Below are 21,685 nucleotides of genomic sequence, written 5' to 3'. Positions count from 1 at the left end.
CACCACCCCTGTGCACAAAACGCTGCTGGCAAAGAGCTCCAGCTCCAAGGGAAAACCATTCCTCATCTCTGAGGATGGGGAAAAGAGGCACCAAGACAGGAAAAGAGATGTGCACAGAAGAGGTGGCTGTCCCCATTCCAGCTGCCCAGTCAAATCACCTCAGAGAAAACTCATCCCTGCACCTTCACCTTTCTCCTTAGTTTCAGCCCAGCTTTTCACTCCTATAAGACTAGAAAAAAACCCAGTCCATTGCCAGATAATTTCTCCTTGAAATCAGCAGCAGCTTCACCAGTGCAAATCTCTGCTTTACACTGTTAAAAACTGGCCTTTGTAGCACAAATAAGGGATACAGGAATTCCCTGCTGCACTGCCAGATTTGAAGGAGGCTGAGATTTGGGGTCTTGGTAGATGATTGAGTGAAAAGCTCACACTTGATCAACCCCAACGTTTGGAAGTTTCTGCCACATTCAGCCAATTATTTTAGCTAAGAAGAAAGATTTTGTTGCACAGTGGTAGTGGCAGACTGTACTGCAATTTATGTGCAGTGTCTTTTCCCCAAGCTGACTTTTCATAAAAGTAATAAGTAGTTTCCAAAGTGAAGGAAAGGAAATGGCAGGGAGAAAAATTGAACACCTGGGATTTAAGAAAAACAACTTTTTATTTGGTTTGTTTGTTTGTTTTCCTGAGGAAAGTGAAAATTCCTAGTCTCCGACAGAAACACATATATTTTATTTTATTAATTCAGTCTGTGAACCAGAAAGAGTGAAGGGACTTACACAGCAGAGAAACAGGAAAGGCAGCTGGGTTTGAGAAGCAACCCAAGCCCTTTGTTGGTGCAGAAATGCCTTGGGGGCCAGCAGCCAACTTTTCAAATAACCCTAATTACCTTTATAGCTATAATGGGAAAACAGGTGGAAGTGGTCAGGAACGGTAGGAGAAGAAGAGCAGAGAGAAAGGTGATAAAACCAAGTCTTAAAAGTCAGAATTACAAGAAAAATCTGGCTGGAGGGGACCTCTGGAGGGCTGCAGCCCAAGCCCTGCTCAAAGCAGAGGCATTTCAAAGCTAGCTCAGCTAGCTCAATTTCCATTCTATCCATCCTTGGCTGAATAGAGGGAATAGAGAGGAAGAAACCTCTTCTCTCAGCTCCCTGGCTGAGCCCACACTGCTCATTCCAGCCCATCTTACTGACCACCAGAACCTCTGCACATCATTCAGGCAAAACAACTGCACCATGTGTTTGCAACATACCCAAATATGTTTGCATGAATAAATGCATTATTCAGATTATGCTAGCAAAGCTCTGATGAATTTTAAATTACTGAAATCCAATTAAAACCGAAGAAAGACACTAAAAAATTCTAATGCTGTTCACTGCCGGAGTAGGAAGTGATTTGCTTTCAGTAATGTAGAGTTTGACTTCCTTTCAGTGACCCACGTGGCACCAGGGACACAGAGCAGGGAGGTGACAGGAGGGTGACCAGCTGAATGGGAGCATCCTCAAGATAGCCTCAAGAAACCCCCAGGTGGAAAATGGCAAAAGAACTTTTCTAAATTCCTCAGAAATCATGTTTTTGCCCCATGGGATAATGATGTTAACTACAGCCCCACTCAAATCCCAGCATTTGAATATCAGGCTGTATGGAAGTTTATCTCAGCATTGCACACAATGAAACTAAAGAATACCCACAGTCCAACACCACTTTAATAGCAGGTTTTATAAGTTTAAGGTTGTTGGTCTGTGAAAGAAAACACAAATATTTTGTAGAAAACATAATAATTTGCTGTTATAGCTTCTCGAGGTTACATAAAATGCATATGTTCCCTCCTAAGTGGGGAAAACAATGATACCTCAAAGCTCTAAAACAGGGATCCGTTTAAAAGATGGATTTTGTCCTTGGCTTTTCATGGTGGTTGATGGGGAAAATGTATTCCTGCAGTTGAAAATCTCTCAATCAAGAACTGCACCACCAGCCACAAGCAGAAATTAAGAAAAATTATTCTAGTCAATGCCACCCTGCTACCAACTCAACAAGATTTTGCTGTGGTGAGAACATAAGCTAAAATCTTCTAATCATGAAGTGGCCAGAGTTTGCCTCCCTAAATAAAATCCTTTCTGTAATAGGGGTGTAGCATTCCCAGAACTTTAAAGTCTTAGGCCATTTAGGCTGAGTCAGCAAAGCAGAAAATATCAAGATTATTTTAAGCATGCAGAGAGCTCTATTTGAGACCTTATTTTCCTTCTTACATACAGACTGAGATCTGTAAATATTGAAAAACATGAAAATTGGGTCTTCATATTTTATGAGAAAACTACTGGTCCAATCAAAAAGGAAACTACCATTTGGCACCACACATTCCAGATGTTTTCCTGACCATTCTCCATTCTCCATTTTTTCTTCCCAAAGATGAGATTTCTACATACTCAAAGAACTGCCATGATCCTCTCTTGTTTATCCATGTCCAACTTCAGATTTCCAAGTCTGTTATTTATTTTTCTTTTTTCTTCCTTAATCTGTCATTCCTTTGGTCAGTGAATCTATTCAAAAAAACAACGGTGTGTTTTGGAAAGAATTTGATTTTGATTATGTTTGTTTTTCAAGGAGTTGTGGCTGGCTTGGCAGTGTGTTTGTAAGGACAGTTTGTTAATATTTTAAACCAACACATAAACCAAGGAATTTTGGAAATAATCATGCCACGACAATGAATTTACAACATTCACTTGAACTGGAAAACAATCATCAGTGTTTGGAATGGTGGAATCATAGCTGGAACAGAAAATGACTGTGTTGTACCTGTGGAGCCCCTTTCCAAAGAGATAACCTCATTTTTGTACTCTATTAAAAAAATCTGTACCTTCAGCAATCAAGTAGGTCAGGTATCCTGGACTGATGCAACTGCACTGACCTTTACAGTGAAAAAATGAAGATTATTTTTCAACCCAAGCAGGTCATTGACTCTGTCTTACATCAGCATCAGCCTTTGCTGCTAGGCAGAGGGAAACTCACATATGCCATGTTTTATATTCATGAAACACAGCTTTAAATCCAATGAAATGGTACTTCAAAGAAGGCTCTCCTGAAATCTGGGGTAGTTGTGTGCTTTAATAGAGTTTTCAGGAAACACAGGCTTTTTTCCCCAAACTTAATAAACAAACTGCCATGAGAAAATGGTCACACAAGCAGTGTACCACAAATGGTAAAAACTACCATCTCCTCTAGCTGGAATTGATGACCTTTGAAGTCCCTTCCAATCCAAGCCTTTCTATGATTTTTGGAGATCCTTTGATCTCCATTAATGCTGGATGCAGGATAAGAGCCAGAGATGTGGCACTGGAGCAGCTATATTGGAGCTGCAACACCCACTCTTGTTCTGAGGTGAGAATTACAGCCACCCTCATGCCCAGGAGGAACCTAAACATACCAGAAACACCAAAAAAACCCAAGATCCCAACTCACAGCAGAGCTAAGAAAGCAAATGGATCAGCATTTCCCGAAGAGGGTTCTGACTTCACCTAATAAAATTCCCACACGTTGCTGCCACCCAAGCGTATCTCACAAGTGAATCTTAATTTTTTTTCTTAATTTTGTTAGAAGGGAGATGATACAAAAGTGGTGAAGGGGAGGATTTAAAAGAAATGGGCATGTGGCACTTGGGGACATGGGTTAATGGTGGCCTTGGCAGGGCTGGGGAAATGGTTGGGCTCAATAATCTTAAAAGTCTTTTCCAACCTAAATAATTCTGTGATTCTATGACTCTATTGTTCTATGACACACTTTATATTAGCTAAACCCATGTATCATTTTTTGTTGATACTTGAGAAATGATTTTTTTCTGGCAAAGAAACGTTTGCCAAGGCCAATGACAAATGTGTTATGTATCAGCACTGAGAGAAAATGAGCCCTGAAATTGGCACAATCAAGTGTGTGTAAGAGATGTGTTTGCTCATGCCTCCAATCAAGGATCCTCATTAAATAATCATGTGACTCATACAAGAAGCTACAATTAAGCAGCACAGCTCACACTTCCAATATTCATGAGCAGTCCACAGAGCCCAAGTATAAAGGGAGTCATTTCCAAATTTGACTCACGAGTTGGTCTGATGAAATGCTGTTTTCTCACCAATATTAGCACAGTTGGGAAGAGGTGCTATATTTCTCCAAATAATGCTCATTGATTATTTCCTCGCCCTTTCAGAAGCATGGAAAATTTTTACTTAAAAGAATTCAGTGGGAAAATTAATTTCTATAAAACTGGACTTTTTTCTTCCTTTTTTTTTTAATTGAATTAAACCAAGTGTTAGGTATTTAATATTTCAACTCTTTCTCTCTGATGTCCCTCTCATTGCTTTCACTACTTCATCCCAGGTACATAAGGGGCACCTTTCACTATCCCAGGTTGCTCCAGGCCCAATCCATCCTGTTCTTGGACACTTCCAGGGATGGGGCAGCCACAGCTTCTCTAGACAATCTGTGCCAGGCTCTCATCACTTTCACAGTGAAGAATTTCTGCTTAGTATCTTGTCTGAATCTCCCCTCTTTTAGTTTAAAATGTTTTTTTTTGTTTTAGTTCCATTCTCCCTTGTCCCATCACCATCTGCCCATGTACAAAGTCACTGTCCCTCTCTTATATAAGCTCCCATTAAGAACTGGAAGGTCACTCTGAGGTCACCCTGGAGTTTTCTCTTTCCAGACCGAAGAACCCCAAATCTCTCAGCCTGTCTTCCCAGCAGAGGTGCTCCAAGCAGTGCTGGGCTTTAAACCTCACTGTAAACCTGTCAGAAAACAATCAAACGCTTACTGAAGTAAACTATCAAGTCTGTCTTCACAGTCCAGATTTATAAATGCACTTTTTCCATCTTCCCTTTAACTAATTAAATCAGTTTAATAAGACTGTAGTTGTTGTATCTTTTTCCATTTCCTCCTTCCTTGGGTGCAGGCACTATGCTCTTAGTATCCAACTATCACTGCACACTTTATCTTCTATAATTTCTCTCTGCCAGGCCTGCATTTATTAAAAATCCTTGTTATTATTTTATGTTGAAGTTTGCTGTTTGTCCAGCTTACTGAATGCTAAGTTGAGATTTGTCTGCAGGAGTCAATTCACCCACTCCCCCTCAGGAAAGCTGGGCTTTCCCGGCAAAACACAGATAAAGCTATTTTTCTTTTAAAAAATAAATTATTACCATAAAAAAGACATTGAAACACAAAAATATCAGCCATTCCTACTTTTCTGTGACTTGTGGTTGGTGCACTTTTTCAAAGAGGAAGACAAGCTGCTGGTTTGTACCAGGTGGGAACCAAAGTAAGATGGGAAAATAAAATATTAGTGTATTTCCTGCTGCCCTGCCATCCTTCACCTCAGCTTATAGATTCACCAAAACCAGGGCCAGAAAGACCTGAAAGACCTGATTCCATTGCTGGGCCCAGGCAGCAGCATCACTTCCTTTGCCATCTAGATGATGTCCCTCTGCACTGCCCACTCCTGCACCTGAGCTGCAGCCACCACCCACCCAAACTGTGTTTCTCTGTCCCACAGATCCACATTCTCCAAAGGTTTTTTCCAACTGTTTAATCTGAATGTTGCAGCTGAAACCACACAATTTCTGGAGATTGGGTTGAGTCAGGCTCTTTGCTTGGGCTTTCATGACTCAAAGCACTTAGAGATTGCTCTTGTTCTGTGCCCCAGTGATTCTCACTTTTAGCTTAAACAGAATTCACAGAATCACTGGGTTGGAAGAGACCTTCAAGATCATCAAGTCCAACCCAGCCCCAATACCTCAACTCATCCCTGGCACCCAGTGCCACATCCAGGCTTTGTTAAACACACCCAGGGATGGGGACTCCACCACCTCCCTGGGCAGCCATTCCAGAACTTCCAGAGCCAGAAAAAGCCTGGTTCCTTCAATCTCCCCTCCTAGGCTGTATTTCCCTGACATCTGATCACTCTGGTCCCTCTCCTCTGGGTTTTCTGCATTGCTCCTGATGTGTCGTGCTCCAGACTGGACACCACACCCATCCCCAGGCCATCTATTCCATCTTGCACATCAAAAACACATCACCACATCTCAGCCTGGCATCTGCTGTTTAACAACAGCAAAACAGCACAAGATTTGCAGCCTGTGGTGGTTTGGGTTTGCCCTGTGACCCCCAACACCCCAGTCCTTCTCTGATGGATTCATCTGAGGTTTCCCATTCCATATTTAGGAAGCTGGCTCTCCCTGCTGAGGTGCCCTGTCCCTGCATGACCTCCTCCTGTTTATTCTGAATGTTTATACAGGTGGCCAAGACCATTCTGCTTTTTCATGGTCTTCCTTGTGGTTTTCTAGTGCTAGATGTAGGAGTTGGGAGAGCTCAGCCAGCCTCCAAGAACTCACACTCCTGCTGCAGCTCAGCACTCCTCCAGGTACTACTCACATGGTGAAAGGCTCAACTGATCTGTCTGTGCTTTGAAGAATGGGGATTTCAAGCCCTTTCAATTGACTGAAAGAAATAACTGAGAAACAAAAATGCATTCAAAGGCTTTTTTTAAATGCAATTATGTTAATTGCTCCAACTGAACAAAGGGTGGAGGGAGATCGTTTTTCAGGCAAACTTCGCCTCCGGATCTTGTGAGCACGGGAGACGTGAACCAAAAGGCATCCGCTGAATTTATAAACTTAACCCTCATCACTTCATCCCTTCATAAACTGGTGAGAAATCCATTGCTTGAGAAATCAAACCCTTGAGAGTAGTTGGGATTTCTTTTCTTGCTATCCATTTTCCCCTCCATGCTGACTTCCTCTCCTCCCTGGACTGACGCTCCTGTGTCATTTACACAATTTTACCCTTCTGCATACACTGATTTTTAGCTCATTTATCCTGTCAGTCTCACCAAGCACCAGGAGCAAACACCCCTTTCCCTCTCAACTTTATGCTGGACAAGGTTAGAAACCAGCTTCTTTAACTAATCTTCTCAGAGGATTCTTAATCTTCTGGTTACAACTTCTCTGCCTGGCACAGCAGAGCATTTGTAACCAGAAATCTGGGTGACCAATTCTGCAGATTCTTTACTCAACATGTCTTTTTTTTTTTTTTTTTTTTGCTTACATCTGGCTCTTTGTTTCTAAAAGTTACAAAAGCCTGTGACCCCTGGTGCTGGAAGAAGGCAGGAGCAGAAGCCTCCTAGTAAGATTTGGATTTTACCTGCTTTAGCAATTGCTGAATGATGGGACTGAAAATCGTTGAAAGCTTCTGGAACAGACTATTTATTTTTTCTGAAAAGCTGACTAAAACAAACAGCACAGCAAATCTGAGGGAGCAGTTATTGCAGCTCCAAGTTCAGGGTAAGCAAAGGGAATCTGATGGCTCCTAAAGGCTTCACTTCCCCCTCATGGGGAGCTGCATTGCTTTCCTGCTCACACAATGTGAGAAGGGAAGGGCTTTTCCAAAAGGAAACTCTTGTATAGAGACTAAGAAGAAAGAGTTTAATTTGCTGTCTTCCCTCATTTTAATTCCCTTGCTTGGCATCAACAGGCAAGTCACATTTTTAAGTGACTAAAGAAGGAGCACTATATAATGATGTTGACCTGTTGGAATGAGTCCAGCAGAGAGCTACCACAGGTCTGGAATACATCTATAAAGACAGGCTGAGACAGTTGGGGCTGCTCAGACTGGACAAAAGAAGGCTCCAGGGAGACCTTAGAGCCTTTTCCAGGGCCTAAAGGGACTCCAAGAGAGCTGGAGAGGGACTTTGGACAAGGGCATGAAGTGATAGGGCAAGGAAGAATGGCCTTCAGCTGAAGGAGGGTAGGTTTAGCTCAGATATTATGAAGAAATTCTTTGCTGTAAGGGTGTGAGGCCCTGCCACAGGGTGCCCAGAGAAGCTGTGGCTGCCCCTGGATCCCTGGAAGTGTTCCAGGCCAGGCTGGACAGGGCTTGGAGCAATCTGGGATAATGGAAGGTGACCCTGCCAACAGCAGGGGGCTGGAACTGGGTGGTCTTTAAGACCCATTCCAACCTAACCTATTCTATAATTAGTGATTCTATGATAATGATTTAAATCCAAGGACCCTGGGCAGCTGCTGGCTTGGGGAACACTTCATGCCTTCCTCACCATAGGGCTGGCAAAGTCATCTGCTTGGTGTTACAGCCATGAGATGGGCTGGACTAGAGGCATTTTCATTCCCAGTGACAGAAAACCAAGGTCACAACCCTGTTGACTGCATTAAATAGATTCTTACAAACCCTACTGCTGTTGCAGTAACTCTCAGTTTTAATGGGTATTTCCAAGCTGAGAATAGTGGGTTTATGTCATTGTTCTTCAGACAGAAATGTCAAGGAATAAGTCAGAAATGCAGAATTGAAATTAAGCACACTGATCACAGTGGTTTGTGTCATTCCTGACATTACCTAGAAGCTGAGCTATTGCAAAAGAAATTCTGTCCTGTGGGAAAATTTCATATTATTTTCAATTTTCTTTTCATCTCAAATCAAGGGGAAACAGAAAACCATTCTATGGAAGAGAAAGCTCCACAGGAAAAATGTCTGGAAATGTTGAAACCCATTGCTTCAGCAAATCTACCCAAGTCAGTAAAGCTGGCAAATAACACATGGTATTCCCTCTATTTTGTTGAGCTGTAAGGATGAATGCCTTTGTAGAACATAACTAAGGATCCTCAATATTAATTTAAAAGTGATAACATGCAGGAAAAAAATTAACTATCTTCAGGAGCTAAGTAAAAATAATTGCCCTACATTTTTTCAGGGGAAAGGAATGACTTTTAGGAGTCTCAGCCTGAGAGGCCCTGTAAACTGAGTCACTGATGATGAAACCAAAACCTCTTTGGAGAAGCCTGGTACTGCCCAGACCTCATCAGACCCAGACTGAGCTCAAATGCAGCTCCTGGGGGCTGTTTGTGAGACCTTCCACCATCCTGTGGATCAGATGTTCCATCAGGAAAACAGTAATAAAGGTATCTTATGTCTCCCCAGAAAGCAACCTGAGGAACAACAGCTTTGTCTTGCCTTCTGTGCTTTCCACCATCTCTTGGAAAGCAAAGGGAGATGTTGGCAGAGAGCTGGCCAAGGGAAAGCAAATAGAAACACAGACATTGTACAGCAAAACTCCAAGCACAGGTCATGCCAAACTCCTAACTCCAGTCAAAGCTGAGTGGATTTTGGGCAGGGAAGGGGAAAACTTACTCAGAAAGTACTGGAAGATGTGGCATTTCCATTTCCAAGATGTTGCTGATATGCTGAAAACTCCCCTTTCTGCTCATTTAGCACAGCTGGAACATTGCAAAAATCAAACCCTCCCTGTGAATTCTCTTTTTTTTTTTTTCCTTTTGCAAATCAGCACATTCTGCAGCACAGTTTTCTTTCCTTGGCAGGGAGGGAGGTGTCAGGAGTTACCATCCAGCTGTGGTGACACCTTGTAGGAACAGTCAGAAGAAATTCCTGAAACCATTTTTTGGTGAGGCTCAGGCTTTGGCCAGTGTCTCAGACCCTCCCACAGCTGCAGGCTGAGGTGGGAAACCATGAACCAGGTTTTGTGCAGATGTCAGACAATGACAACAAGTAGTAGAAAATGGAGAGACTGAAGCTGCACTTCTGGGATCAATTCACAGAACCGTGTAGAAAATTGTTCACCAGTGCAGATCACATCAGAAATTATCTTGATGACAAAGAAAAAAAAAAATGAGCTGTTCTGTACATCTTCCTACTCTTTAGGGTGCAATCAGGGCACATCTTCAGCATTGCTATTAGCATTCCTCCACCAAAGAAACCCCAGCAAAGCACTGAGCTCTCATTTTCAAAGATGATGCTGGAAAGCTTCCCAGATTATATATTTTCCTCTTTAATTTATACCTCTGAGGATAATGCTAATCAAGGATGCAGTGAAAGTGGTGAGACATCCCCAGACCCAGGCTGATTTATTAACAGTGGTTGCATTATTCTCACTTGGAGAACAACGTTAGCATCCCAAGATTCCATAAAAAAACAGCTCCTGCTTGCTGGTAGGTTATCAAATACAAGCTGACAGTGTACTTGCACAGCAGATATGCATAAGTGCAGTGCACAGTATGATTCATCTGCAAAACATCCAGCATGCTAGAAGCTCAATTTAAAGTAGGTTAGAAGAACGATTCATTAAAAAGCAACAACAGAGAGAGGGGGGAAAAAAAGGAAGCCCAAACTCTAAAATCCCCTCCTGGGAATGGTTCACTTCTCAGTCTTTGTTCAGCCCCTTTCTCCTCACTTTTGGATAGAGTTTGGATGGCACAGGGAGGGACAAGATGTAAAAATACATGTAGCTAGACAAATATTACAAATGCCATCTTCAAGGCCTGGCAGATCCACCAAATATTCCAGGGATTATACATGGTCTGCTTAGCACGTTCAAAGTGGAGGGAAATTGCATTTATTTCACACAGCATTAATCCCCAGGCCTGTCTCCTCAGCTCTGACCTGAACTTCTACTACACAGCACTGAATTATAAAGGCTAATGTCAAAAGGACTTTGAGGGAAAAAAAAAAGAAAATATTCCCAAAATGGCAACTGGCTTTTTCTACGATTACTGCTCAAATAATCCTCCATAATCTCCAGTGGTATTTTTTAGGGTAGTGGTTAAAAAAAAAAATAAAAACACAAGAGAAAAAAATGTACATGACATGGCAATTCTAAAGTAGAATAAAGAACTTTGCAGGCTGGAATTAGTGCTTTTGAAATGGAATTTATGTATATTTGGAAGCAAAGGTACTTTTCGAAACAATGCTGCCAGCCAAATAAGGTGAAACATTAATTGATCTGAGAATAATTTGGAAATATATGCACTTATTTCTAATAGTTCACTATTTTCACTAATACTATTTTAATCTGTGTATCTCTCATAGGGAGGGTTTTTGGTCTGATGACAAATTTCAAAAAAAATTTAAATTTCAGGAAATTCAGTCCTTTCTCCTGGCAGCAGAGGTAGGCATGCATTTTCATAGGCAGAGCTCCTATTTCATCCATGTAAAAGTAATCCAGGTTTTACTTAATGACTCCACATCTGTCTATGCAATCAATTAATTGCTTGTTTGACTTTTCAGTCCTGTGTGCAACATACCCTCATTAAACACTCACAGAACTTTTTACATGGGAAAATAGATACCACCTAAAACACTGAGAATTTACAAAAATCCTCTCTTACAAGCAACAAAGATGTCACTTACCAGCCAATTAACTATAAGGATTTCTTAGTTAAAGTGATAAACAGAGCTACTGCCCGGAGGTTCCAAACCCATTATTTTATTTTATTTTATTTTATTTTATTTTATTTTATTTTATTTTATTTTATTTTATTTTATTTTATTTTTTCCCATAAACAATGTGTTCAGAGCAGGTGACTCCTCTGGGATTTTAACTCTCACACATCATCTCGGAGTGTCACCTTTGGGCCCAATACCTTTTCTACAAGCTAATTAAGCTCTGAGAATCACAAATTATAAACAGAGACTTTCAGGATAACCAGGAAATTCTGAGGAATCAATTCTACATTCCACTCCAGGGATAATTTGCTAGAGCTGTAGAGAAATCAGCAACTACATAAATGCTGCATTATGTATTTTTTTAAAGAACTGCAAAAGCTGCAAAAGAGAGGAATCAGCCTCAGCTTTAGGTTAGCTCTACATCAAAGGCAACTGTCTCAATTCAGATTTAGTGCACAGCAATTTTGCAGTTTAGAGCACTTCCTCAACGATGTTTACCAAAGCTATACACCTCTGTAATAAAAAGGAAAAAATACCAAAAAAAAAAAAAAAATAACCCAACCCAGCAAACTGACAAACATACTACATCCTTAGAGATGAGGATGAAAAACTTGCATTTTACATTTTTGTAACTTTCATAAGGAGTGGGAGAAGAGGTTTCCCATTTCCCTAAAATCAGTCTGCACATAAGAAACGCCTGCTGCTGCTGCTATCACCCAGCCACACCTGCAGGAGCAGCTCAGCTCCCAGCTCAGCCGAGGTGCACATTTCATTTCCAGCGTGTTGCATCGTGCCCCAGTGCTGAAGTCAACAGCAATGAAAACATCACGAAATGCAAAACACCTCCCATGCACGTCAGCAGAAAGTGCATCCCTTCTACCCCTGCATTAAGGACATCAAGGGAAAAAGCCAATTAAGACTGATTGGGATTCAGAACCCTCCGTGCTCCAGCAGCCAGGGGAGAGCTGGGAGCTGTGAAAACTCATTTCCCCCTCCCACAGTGCACATGGAATGCTGCTCCACAGAGAGAGCAGAGCTGAGACACCAATCCCCAGCTCTGCTGGCTGCAGGTTTCACCTCCCAGCCCTGCCCTGGGTGCCTCACACAGGGAGAGGGATGCAGCTGACCTGGATACAGGTGAGCACTTGAATGGTGCTGGCAGATTTAGAACAACCTTTAAGCTGTGTTCAGGATCCAGCCCTTTGCCTGCCCAGGAGCTTGGCATTTAAACCATTTCCAAGCAGTGCTGCTCTGCTGGCTGCATGTGCACCAAAACCTGTGTGGGGTGAGGGAGTCGCCACCTTCCTGAGATGCAGAATGATGTTTGTGGGTTTGTGTGGAGGTAGGGGATGGATTTGTGCTTAGGGGATGGATTAGGCCTGTGAATGGCAGAACTCTCTTGCTGATCATGATGGCTCAGATTTTAGCTTTTATATTTTTCAGATTCTATTCTGCTTTAGTGTGTACTTCTGCGCTTCTTATTAGGGGATGGTGAGCTCTCTGCACAGAATAGAGAGACAAAACAATTCCTGCTCTTGCTGGGGACCAAGGACAAATGATGCAAATTTCAGGCCCAAGAGCACAAACAATGGTGGACTGAAGAGAGAAAAACAAGAAGGATGGGATAAGCTTCATAACCTAAAGCTATAACTGGACAATTAACTCCAATATGCAAATGGAGCAGAACTTATAAAAGTGAGAGACCCTGTGACCAGTTGTCCATTTTGGTTCATCTTGGGTGCAGCCCTGGCTGGGCTCTTGTGCTGCCCAAGGTGAATCCATTGAGGCCTTTTAATAAATCCCTGCTTTATTCTTTAGCTCTGTCCAGCCTCTGTTCCAGGTCAGCCTTCACAAGGCATCAATCAGAACCTTTAAATGCAGTCTGTCTCTCCAGCATTTCTTTCACAGGTGCCCCTGAGTGTTTTGGGAGCTGTGTGGAGGAGCCCAGGCTGAGCAGGAGAACATCAGCACAAACTCAGATGTCTCAGGCTGTCTGCAGCCCTTCTGTGCACAGCTGTGCTGCAGAGCCTGCCCAGGGTGAGGATTTTTGTTTGGTCACACAGCCAGTGACTAATGCAGTGCAGGGAAAGCTGGGGATGTCATTTGGGGCTGTAACTTCTGCATTTGTGGCTTTGAAATGTCCATGAGGGCTCCAGTGGGGTGAAGGATGGCACCCAAGGCTGTATTTGGGATACAAAGCTCTGGCCAGACTTGGTGTTTCCTCTTTCTCAGCCACAGGGCTCACCCAGGGGCACCCAAATGTGCACCCAAGACATGGACTGATAATCTGGACAGGAAAAAACCTCTCAGAGATGAGAAGCACAAGATCCTGAGGGACTGGAAGCAGGAAAGTTTCCAGCCTGACAAGGCTGCCCCACGCATTTCCTTTTTACTGGCCACAGTTAATAAGTCCCTTCAATGTCTTTAAAGCTACAGGCAATAAATCAGCTGCAGTTAATAAATTCAGCACTGCTGAAAAATAAGCCATAATTCATGTCCTCAATGGCACAGAAAAGCCTCGAGCTGACAGAACTCTGCAGGTCTGCAGAGTCACCCTGGTGCAGAAGGCATCTCCCCTGCCCCATCACCCCCTGCATCCAGGATGGGAGAGAGGGAGATGATGGGAATGCTGCAGCTCTTAATGGCAATTGTGTCCAAATAATCTCAGCTCCCTTTCCTCACACCAGATCTCATGATAGCAGGAGGCTGCATCAAGGGCAGGTGGCTCATAACAGCACTGAAAGAAATATGCAAGTAACTCTTTTATCAGCTGTTATTTAAATAAAGGTGGGAAAGCCCTCTCTTAAGGAATATTAAAGCACAAAGCCAATGTTTGTGAGGTAACACCTCAATATTTGAAAGTGATAGGCTTATGAAGGAGGTAGTCATTTCTAACAATTTTTGTTCTCACCCAGAAGCACATGACAGATCAAAATAAATGACAGCAACATGATTATGATTTTCATTCTAAGTTTTTGATCTTTTTAAAGGTTAATTTTCACAGCGCTGTAATGAGATGGGTAAGTGCAGGTGCTTCCATTTCACATGCAACTGTCCTGAAGCAGTCTGGTCTAATGGTTAATAAAGCAAATTTATACATGATATATCTTCTACCTCATTTAGTCCTAAATGAAACAAAACATGCTCATCTTTATGCATATACTTAAGACCATCTTAATTTTAATAACAGTTAAGAATGCACTTATGTTCCATAAAATTAGAATCTTAAATACTTCACTGAAACAAGAAGGGCTAGAATAGGTGATTATGGTCCTTTTTATTTCAAGTCTTGCCTTGCAGGTGAGTGCCAAGAGTTTATTCTCACTGTTGAAGGTAGGAGGTTTCTTGGAGGAATAGACTGACCATAAATCAGAAATGTCTTAAAAAACAACACTAAATGTGAGGTATGCTCCTGAGTGCTGAATCATGCCAACTCTACAGCTTGTCCTAAATTAGAAAACTAATTACAAATAATGCTTCATTATTTGAAACATGGTTTGCCATGTGGAGGCTACTGTCTCTTTTGGAAAAAACCAAACAAACAACAAACAACATAAGAAAAACAAAAACCCCCAGAATTTTGAAAGCAGCCTTGATTTAGAAGTAAGAGAATAGCACATGAAGAACAGACATAAATGCTACATTAAAAATGAAAAGTCCCAGTGCATACTTGGCCCATTTTATGTATACCAACTACTAAGGAGGGAGAGTGAGGGAAATTCCTAAGAAACCACCCATTAAAAAAACTCCATTCCCTGTTGATGATGTAGACCTGCAGCACAACTCTTTGATTGTTTCAGGAACTTTTGATTTAAAACTCTTGTGTATTAAATAATTGGGTCTTGGGGTGAATTTGGGCTGCAATCAGGACTGAAAGCAGAGCCTGACTCTAGTCCTGAGCATGCTGGGCCAATCCAGGCCACACAGCTGGACCAGGATCTCTCTTGGGAAGGTGTGTGAATGATGAGCAGACCTGTGGGATCTGCCCGGACTTCTCTGGGAGGATTGAAACAGAGACAACATGCAGGTATTTCCTGGGGTTGCTGTCCCCAGACAGACTGATACCAGCACAGGTTTATGGTAAAAACAAGGCATAAGATGTGTCCTTGAGTGGCATTTTCAGAGCTGAAGTAAAAGGAGACAGATGTGCCTCCTGGGACCCTTGTAGCAGTGAGAGATAATGAACCACCCAGCCCAGGGGAGATTCACAGCCCAGAAAATACTGCAACCCACAAAAGCCAACACCTGCAGTAACTGGGACATCCAGAGCCTCTCCCCTCCACACCATTCCCCTCCTCCCCAAACTCTCCCCCTCAGTTCCTCATCTATAAATAAAATATTTCATTACTGAGTGAGGAAGGTTAAAATAAGGCAGGTGAGTCACCCTCCCTGGTACTACTTTACTCTTTCATCTGCCTCATCCTCTTCCTCAACCCAGTTGCAGCCCTGAAGGCTGAAGGAAATTCATCAGCGTGGCAGTAAAAGCAGGCAGAACTATCTGCATTTTTCCCTGTGAGGAACAGGGGAAAACCATTTTGATCTGTCAGAGTTGGGAACTACACTGCTGCACAGATTTTTCTTATGCCAGGAGTTTTAGGCACCTCTGACATCACCCCAAATGCAGAGCATTTCTGGAAAATCCCAAGAGGAGCCATTGCTCCAACTTTACAATGAAGGATGGTAATTCAACAGGATTTTTTTTTTTTTTTGATGGCTAACTGTGGGCTTAGGCTACTTTTTCAAGCTTCATGAGGATTACAAGAACAGAAAGATCTGAGAAGAAATCCGCTTTGTTTCTGTCCCTCTGCAAAATCTGCTTGCACTAAGAAAACACCAGGGAATGGGAGAACCTCCACCAAAAGATCTCTGTCCCCTTCACCCACAACAGTAGATCAGAAGTTGTCAATGGCTAATTCAGACAGCAGAGGAAAAACTAAATTCAGTTCTCTAAATCAGAAAGGACTAAAATATTGATAGTAGAATTGCATGGATATGTATTCTTCCAAAGTGAGACTAAGTCTGACTTCAGGTGGTTCAATCTGAGCAGGATTGCCTGGCAGTTCAGGATTATTTCCAAACACCCACAGAGGCTCCCCTGTGTCATGCTTAGGTCAGTGAATCCACCATATCAAGACTTTTCTACAGCAGCTTGAAAAATAGGGTTTGTGTCTTGGCCTTTCCAGTGTGGTGGCTTTGAGCAACACATTGCTATGGATGTTTGGGGACATCTTCCTAGAGCAACACCTGGGAAGGGGTGGGAAGGCCACAAAGAGCCATTTGTCTTGGGGAATCTGCTGCATTTGTCCATGATCTGACATCCCAAACAGTGTCAGTGCCAAACCCAAGCAGTGCAGACATTCGCATCCATGCCTAATTCTCTCCACTGAGGTGAACCCACAGGGCTCTCAGTCTGCCTGAAAACCACCAGAAATCTCTTTCATGCTGAGGTGCAAAGCTGCCAGTAACTGGAGAGAAACCATAAACTTAGATTCACTGGTGCAGCATTGTCCATGCAAACTGAGGCTCCTGGCAGGAGCACCTCACTGCAGTCCCTTGCAGGGTTGGGTTGGTGGGTACCTCACGGTGAGAACATCTGGGTACACAGCAGATACCTTCAGACCCAGCCTCTGCAAATCATGGGAATTAGAAAGGGTTTTTTAAATGGTCTTAAAGCACTGACATTTGGGATCGTCCTCATCATGGAGCAGTGAGAGCCAACACCCCTCATGGTGTTCTGTGTTGTATCTGCCCCTCTCAGAGCATGAAGCGCTCCTGGGATTTGGTCTCCCACTGCTCCTCAGCAGTTCCTCAACTCATCTGCCTCACCCAAGCAGCTCTGAGTCCCTCACTGGCACACACCAAATGGCTGCTGTTATTCCCACGAGCACAGGAATTCCACACCACTGGGGCACCTCAGGGGATCCCATCCAGCCCCTCATGCTGCTCCAGAAGGGTTCCCACAGGCCATACCCACCATCCCATCGTGTCCCTGTAGACATGTCCCGGTTGTTCATGCCATCCCCTGTGTCACTGCCCTCCTCTCCTGTGGGCAGCTGGTGCCCAATGTGACCTGGCTTTGGAGGCAGCTGGAAATGGGCCAGGATTGCCAGGATGTCCTGATGCTGTGGCTGTCTGAAGCCTGGAGTGAGCAGGAGCTGGCAGCTCTCTAATCTCAGCTGCATGGACATGGGGGCAGAACACCACTGATCTATCACCCATGCACCAGGCTGCAGGAAATTTCCCAGATCCTTACAGAAAAATCACCATTTGTATGAATTCCTGCCCTTTTCCTGCTATTTTTCCCTGAAGAACACCTCCAGCATAGAGGTACAGCCCATTCTACCATTTTTGCCATTTCTCTGGAGGAAACCATATGTATTTATCCTGGGGAATGCCTGTTAGCCTGTGTAATATTTTTGGAAAATAATTCCTCTCCGGGGTTTTTAATCACTGTTGGTGCATAAAAATAAAATAGCAGAATCTGTGACCAGATGGTGTGTTGGGTGACATGGGGCTCTCTCCACCAACATGTAATTCCCCACCAGCCCTTCAGGACTGCTTCCTTGCAAGAACTGCCTGCAAGGTCCTCTCAGCCTGAACCAAATTCATTTTTGGGAAGGAAGAAAACTTTGATGCATTTGAGGAAGACAGACATTTTCAGCAAAAGTTAGGGGCCAAGGAGAAAAGCAAGAGAAACAGCCTTATCTCTGATCAGAAGCTACTGGAGTTTATCTTCACTGGAGCCCTGCAAGACGAGAGGCTGATGAGGGATCTGCAGCTCCCTGTTGTCCTGACTTTGCTTGAGAAGCCTCTGAGCTTTCCACTCCTCGTGGGAATTTTTTCCTGCAGTCTCAATCACTGCTGATTTTGGTTGATCCAAAGAATGGGGAGTGGAATCCATTGCTTTTCATCATTCAGAAGCCACTCACCAGGTTTTGAAACAAAGCCAGCTTGGCTCAAAGCCGGGCCCACGGCCAGCTTGAAAATATTCCTGAACCTTTCAACAATCCCTGGCTGGTTTTCAAACTTAAAACAAAAGTCAAGATCAGGGAAAGTTTGCAAATTTTTAGGTTGTATAAGAAAATATCTGCACAACATGTGACAAATCCCCCCCATTTGTTTTCAGTTATTTTCATGCTGAGAGAATGTGCCAGACTCCAGACCCTGCTCTTGCCTCAGAAAGCATAACCATGGTTTTCACAAAAAAAAAAAAAAAAAAAACAAAAACAAAAAAAAAGAGACCGGTCTGACAGGTGTGGAGGAAGATACAGGATGTGCTGGGAAGCTAGCTGAAAATTATTCTGTCCAGTTCACTCCTGTTTGGATGGATTGCTCCTTGTCTAAAGCGTCCCTAGATAGCCCATTGTGTCAGGAGTGTTTGAGTTTATGGCAGATTATGGCAGTGTTGTAAAAAAGCTGGAGCTGTGTATCTCCTGCTGGGTCCATTCCTATGGCTTAGGAACAGGCAGGAATCTCTCTCTGAGCAGGAGAAATAAAGAGTTTTCAGAAAAGCTTGACAGTTTCAGATATTCAACAACATGACAGTCTTCTTATTCAGAAACTTATGAATACTTAGTCACACGGAGAGAACAAGGAAATTATTTACTTCCCCTGGTGAAGGGGGCGGGAGTCGTGGCTCTCTAGGTAGTGTGGAGCAGAAATACAGCTGCTGCAGCCACAAACACAGGGAGGCTGCAGGGCTGCACTGCCTGGGATGCTGCTCTGCCTGCCATGGCCGGCCAGACACGCACACAGCCACACAACAGCTCTTTATTGAACAGGGAAAACAAAATGGGAAACGTCCAAAGCACGTTACTACTCTTACAGCGCTGCTGATTTGACAGCCTGAGAGTCCACAGCCAGCAAACACCAAAAACAGATCTGTATCGCTCACTTTGCCTCCACCTTGCCACAGTTTGACACAAGCAAACACGTCTAAAAAACCCTTTGCAGAGGATTACAAAAGCTGAATAATTTCTTTGCATCTCTATTTCTTTCTTCTTTCTTTTTTTCTTTTCTTTCTTCTTTTTCTTTTATTTCTGTCTGTCTATTCTGCATTCTCTAAGTGTAAATCTACAGCCACGTCAAGCCTGAAGAAGCCTTCATTAATTGCAAGCAGTTCCACAGTGATTCTATTTAATGGTGATTTACACATCCATTTAATGGTGATTTTTAAGAGACCACCCCTCTTTGTTCTGTATGCTAAGATTCAGCATGGCCATATTTTTATCCATCAGTGAACAAAAAATTGCTCACAAGATTATTTCCCTCCCTTCTTTTTGTCATTATATGGTTGAGGCAGCCCTACCTGGAGACCCCAGTCCTGCCCTTTTCACACACACTCACACATGCTGACATTCCCAGCCCTCTGCCTCCAGTGGAAAGTCACGTTCCACAACCCAGCACTCGGCTCAGCGAACGAGCAGCACATCAGCAGAGGAGCTGCCTGCCCAGAGCTACAACACAGCAGAAACATTTCCCACGTCAGCTGAGGGGTGCTGGATGCTGTTTTACCCCTGAGCTCAGTCACAGACAGGCAGCAGGGACACATCCCTGTCGGGAGCACACACAGGGGCACTGACACACACCGAGACCCCACGGAACCACTCGTGTGGGATTGAGCAGAGCAGCACGCACAGACACACAGGCTGTGCTGCTCCTGGCCAGCCACTCTCTGTGCTGATTGACTGGAGGGGATTAGAAGGGACTCAGCCCAAAAACGCAGCTCCTGATGCTCCTGCAGCTATTGCATAACAGAGATCAATCCCTGTCCCGAGCCCTGACCCTCAACTTACTCAAGACCAGTTTAATGCTTCAGGCTCTGTAATGGAAACATCTACTTCCCAGGGAGATGGGATGCATCAGCTCCCCCAGGGCTGGGGTTTCTGGCTGTTTGGGTTGTCTGACAGACAGCAGTAGGAAAGAAAGTAGGGAATTGTCACCAAGAATGAAAGAGAGTAATTTTCCCCCAAACATTTCTACCAGAAGCTATGGGGATTTGAAGCCTCCTGGGGTCCATTAACAGATACACACCTGCTGTTAATACATCTACTAAAGAAAGCAGCCCTAAACCAAGGGAAATTGAACACATCCCCAAAATAAACAGAAAATCAATGAACCTGCAGACCCTAAACTGAATGCACCAGAAGTCAAGCACACCTTGGTGTTCCAAAGGTGGAAAACACAGCAAGCAAGAAGTCCACAAATAAATGAACAAGTCCTAAAAGCATGCACAAAATGCACAAACACTTCAGAATAGGCACTCCATTAAAAGCTGCATGTTGAAATAATATAAGTGGCCATGCAGGAATTCCAGGGGCACAGGGAATAGCTGAAGTAAGTCCATTGAGATCTCTCACTCCAGATGTGAACAGGTGTATGACAAATGAGGACAGATCCACATCAAGTCAGGCGAAATCAAGTGCCTTTCAACATTTGCCTGAAATCTGGCTGTCTTGTGCCTAACAAACTGCAAAGAGCTTTAGGGAACTTGGCTGTCTCCTTCGTCCCCCCTCCCCCACATCGGCAAAAATAACTATTTGCAAAGGCCGCATTTCCTCGGTATTTTCTCTTTCTCACTAACTCGTTAGCAATGTTTCCAAGCAGCCAGGCTGGGAGGAAAACAGAGGAAGCGTCAGCAACGAGACAACCGGGAGAGACGCCGCTGCCGCCGCCAGGGCCCCTTTGTTGAGCATCCCTGGGTACCCCTCGCCTTTTACCTGGGGATGCAGTCGCCATGGTAACGGGCGGGTGCTCCCTGGCGGAGCCGAATCCCAGCTCTTGGCGCTGCTCAGCCCCGTCTCCATCCCGCAGCGGAGCCCCGGCCGCCCCGTCCGCAGCCCAGTGCAGCGCGGAGCCGGCCAGCAGCAGGTCCTGCGGGTCCGGCGGGGCTGACATGCTGCCTGCGAGGCGCCCGCTGCTCTCCGCCTCTGGGGGTGCCGCCGAGGGGCTGCGGAGGCCGCGGGGCTGGGGCTGCGCTGGGGTCTGGCCGGCTGCGGGCAACGGGAGCCGCCGCCGATGCCGCCGCTGCCGGATCTCCACTAGCGCTTATTACGCAGGTGAAAATGGCTTGTTAGTTGGAGCCTTCCAGCCCTTGCGTCACCCTGTGGCTGGCATATCACAGGGCAGGAATCTGCCAGCCGGGCTGCTGCTCTCTCCGCCGTTTAACTGCTTCGGCAGGGTAGGCATCGGCTTGTGCGGGTGAGGGAGGAAAAGCCCCCTGGCAGGCGGGCACACGCCTCCCTGTCCCCTCCCGCAGCCCTCCTCCTCCTCCTCCTCCTCCTCCTCCTCCGCATCCCTGCGCTCCCGAGCATCCCGCAGGCGCCGCAGCCGGGCCCGGAGCGCCGCCGGCTCCTCCCGCACCGCCGGGCACGGAGCTCTGCAAGCCCGGCATGAAACCGGCCCGGGTCTCCTCTCTCTGCCCCTAACCCAGCGAGGGCAGCCGCGCTCTGCCCCG

General features: G+C 44.5%; 1 protein-coding gene across 1 annotated transcript in view; it reads right to left on the bottom strand.

Annotated features, from left to right (window-relative positions):
* RTN1 (reticulon 1) overlaps positions 1-21,357 on the bottom strand; it is a 124,841-nt gene extending 103,484 nt beyond the window's left edge. Inside the window, exon 1 of the mRNA XM_059474772.1 lies at positions 20,949-21,357. Coding sequence (XP_059330755.1) covers positions 20,949-21,126 — 178 coding nt within the window. The 5' untranslated portion in view covers positions 21,127-21,357. The remainder of the gene's footprint in view (positions 1-20,948) is intronic.
* Positions 21,358-21,685: the final 328 nt, after the last annotated feature.

This window comes from Ammospiza nelsoni, chromosome 6, assembly GCF_027579445.1.
Source record: "Ammospiza nelsoni isolate bAmmNel1 chromosome 6, bAmmNel1.pri, whole genome shotgun sequence".
Classification (NCBI taxonomy): Eukaryota; Metazoa; Chordata; class Aves; order Passeriformes; family Passerellidae; genus Ammospiza; species Ammospiza nelsoni.
This window is presented reverse-complemented; position numbering and strand designations above follow the sequence as displayed.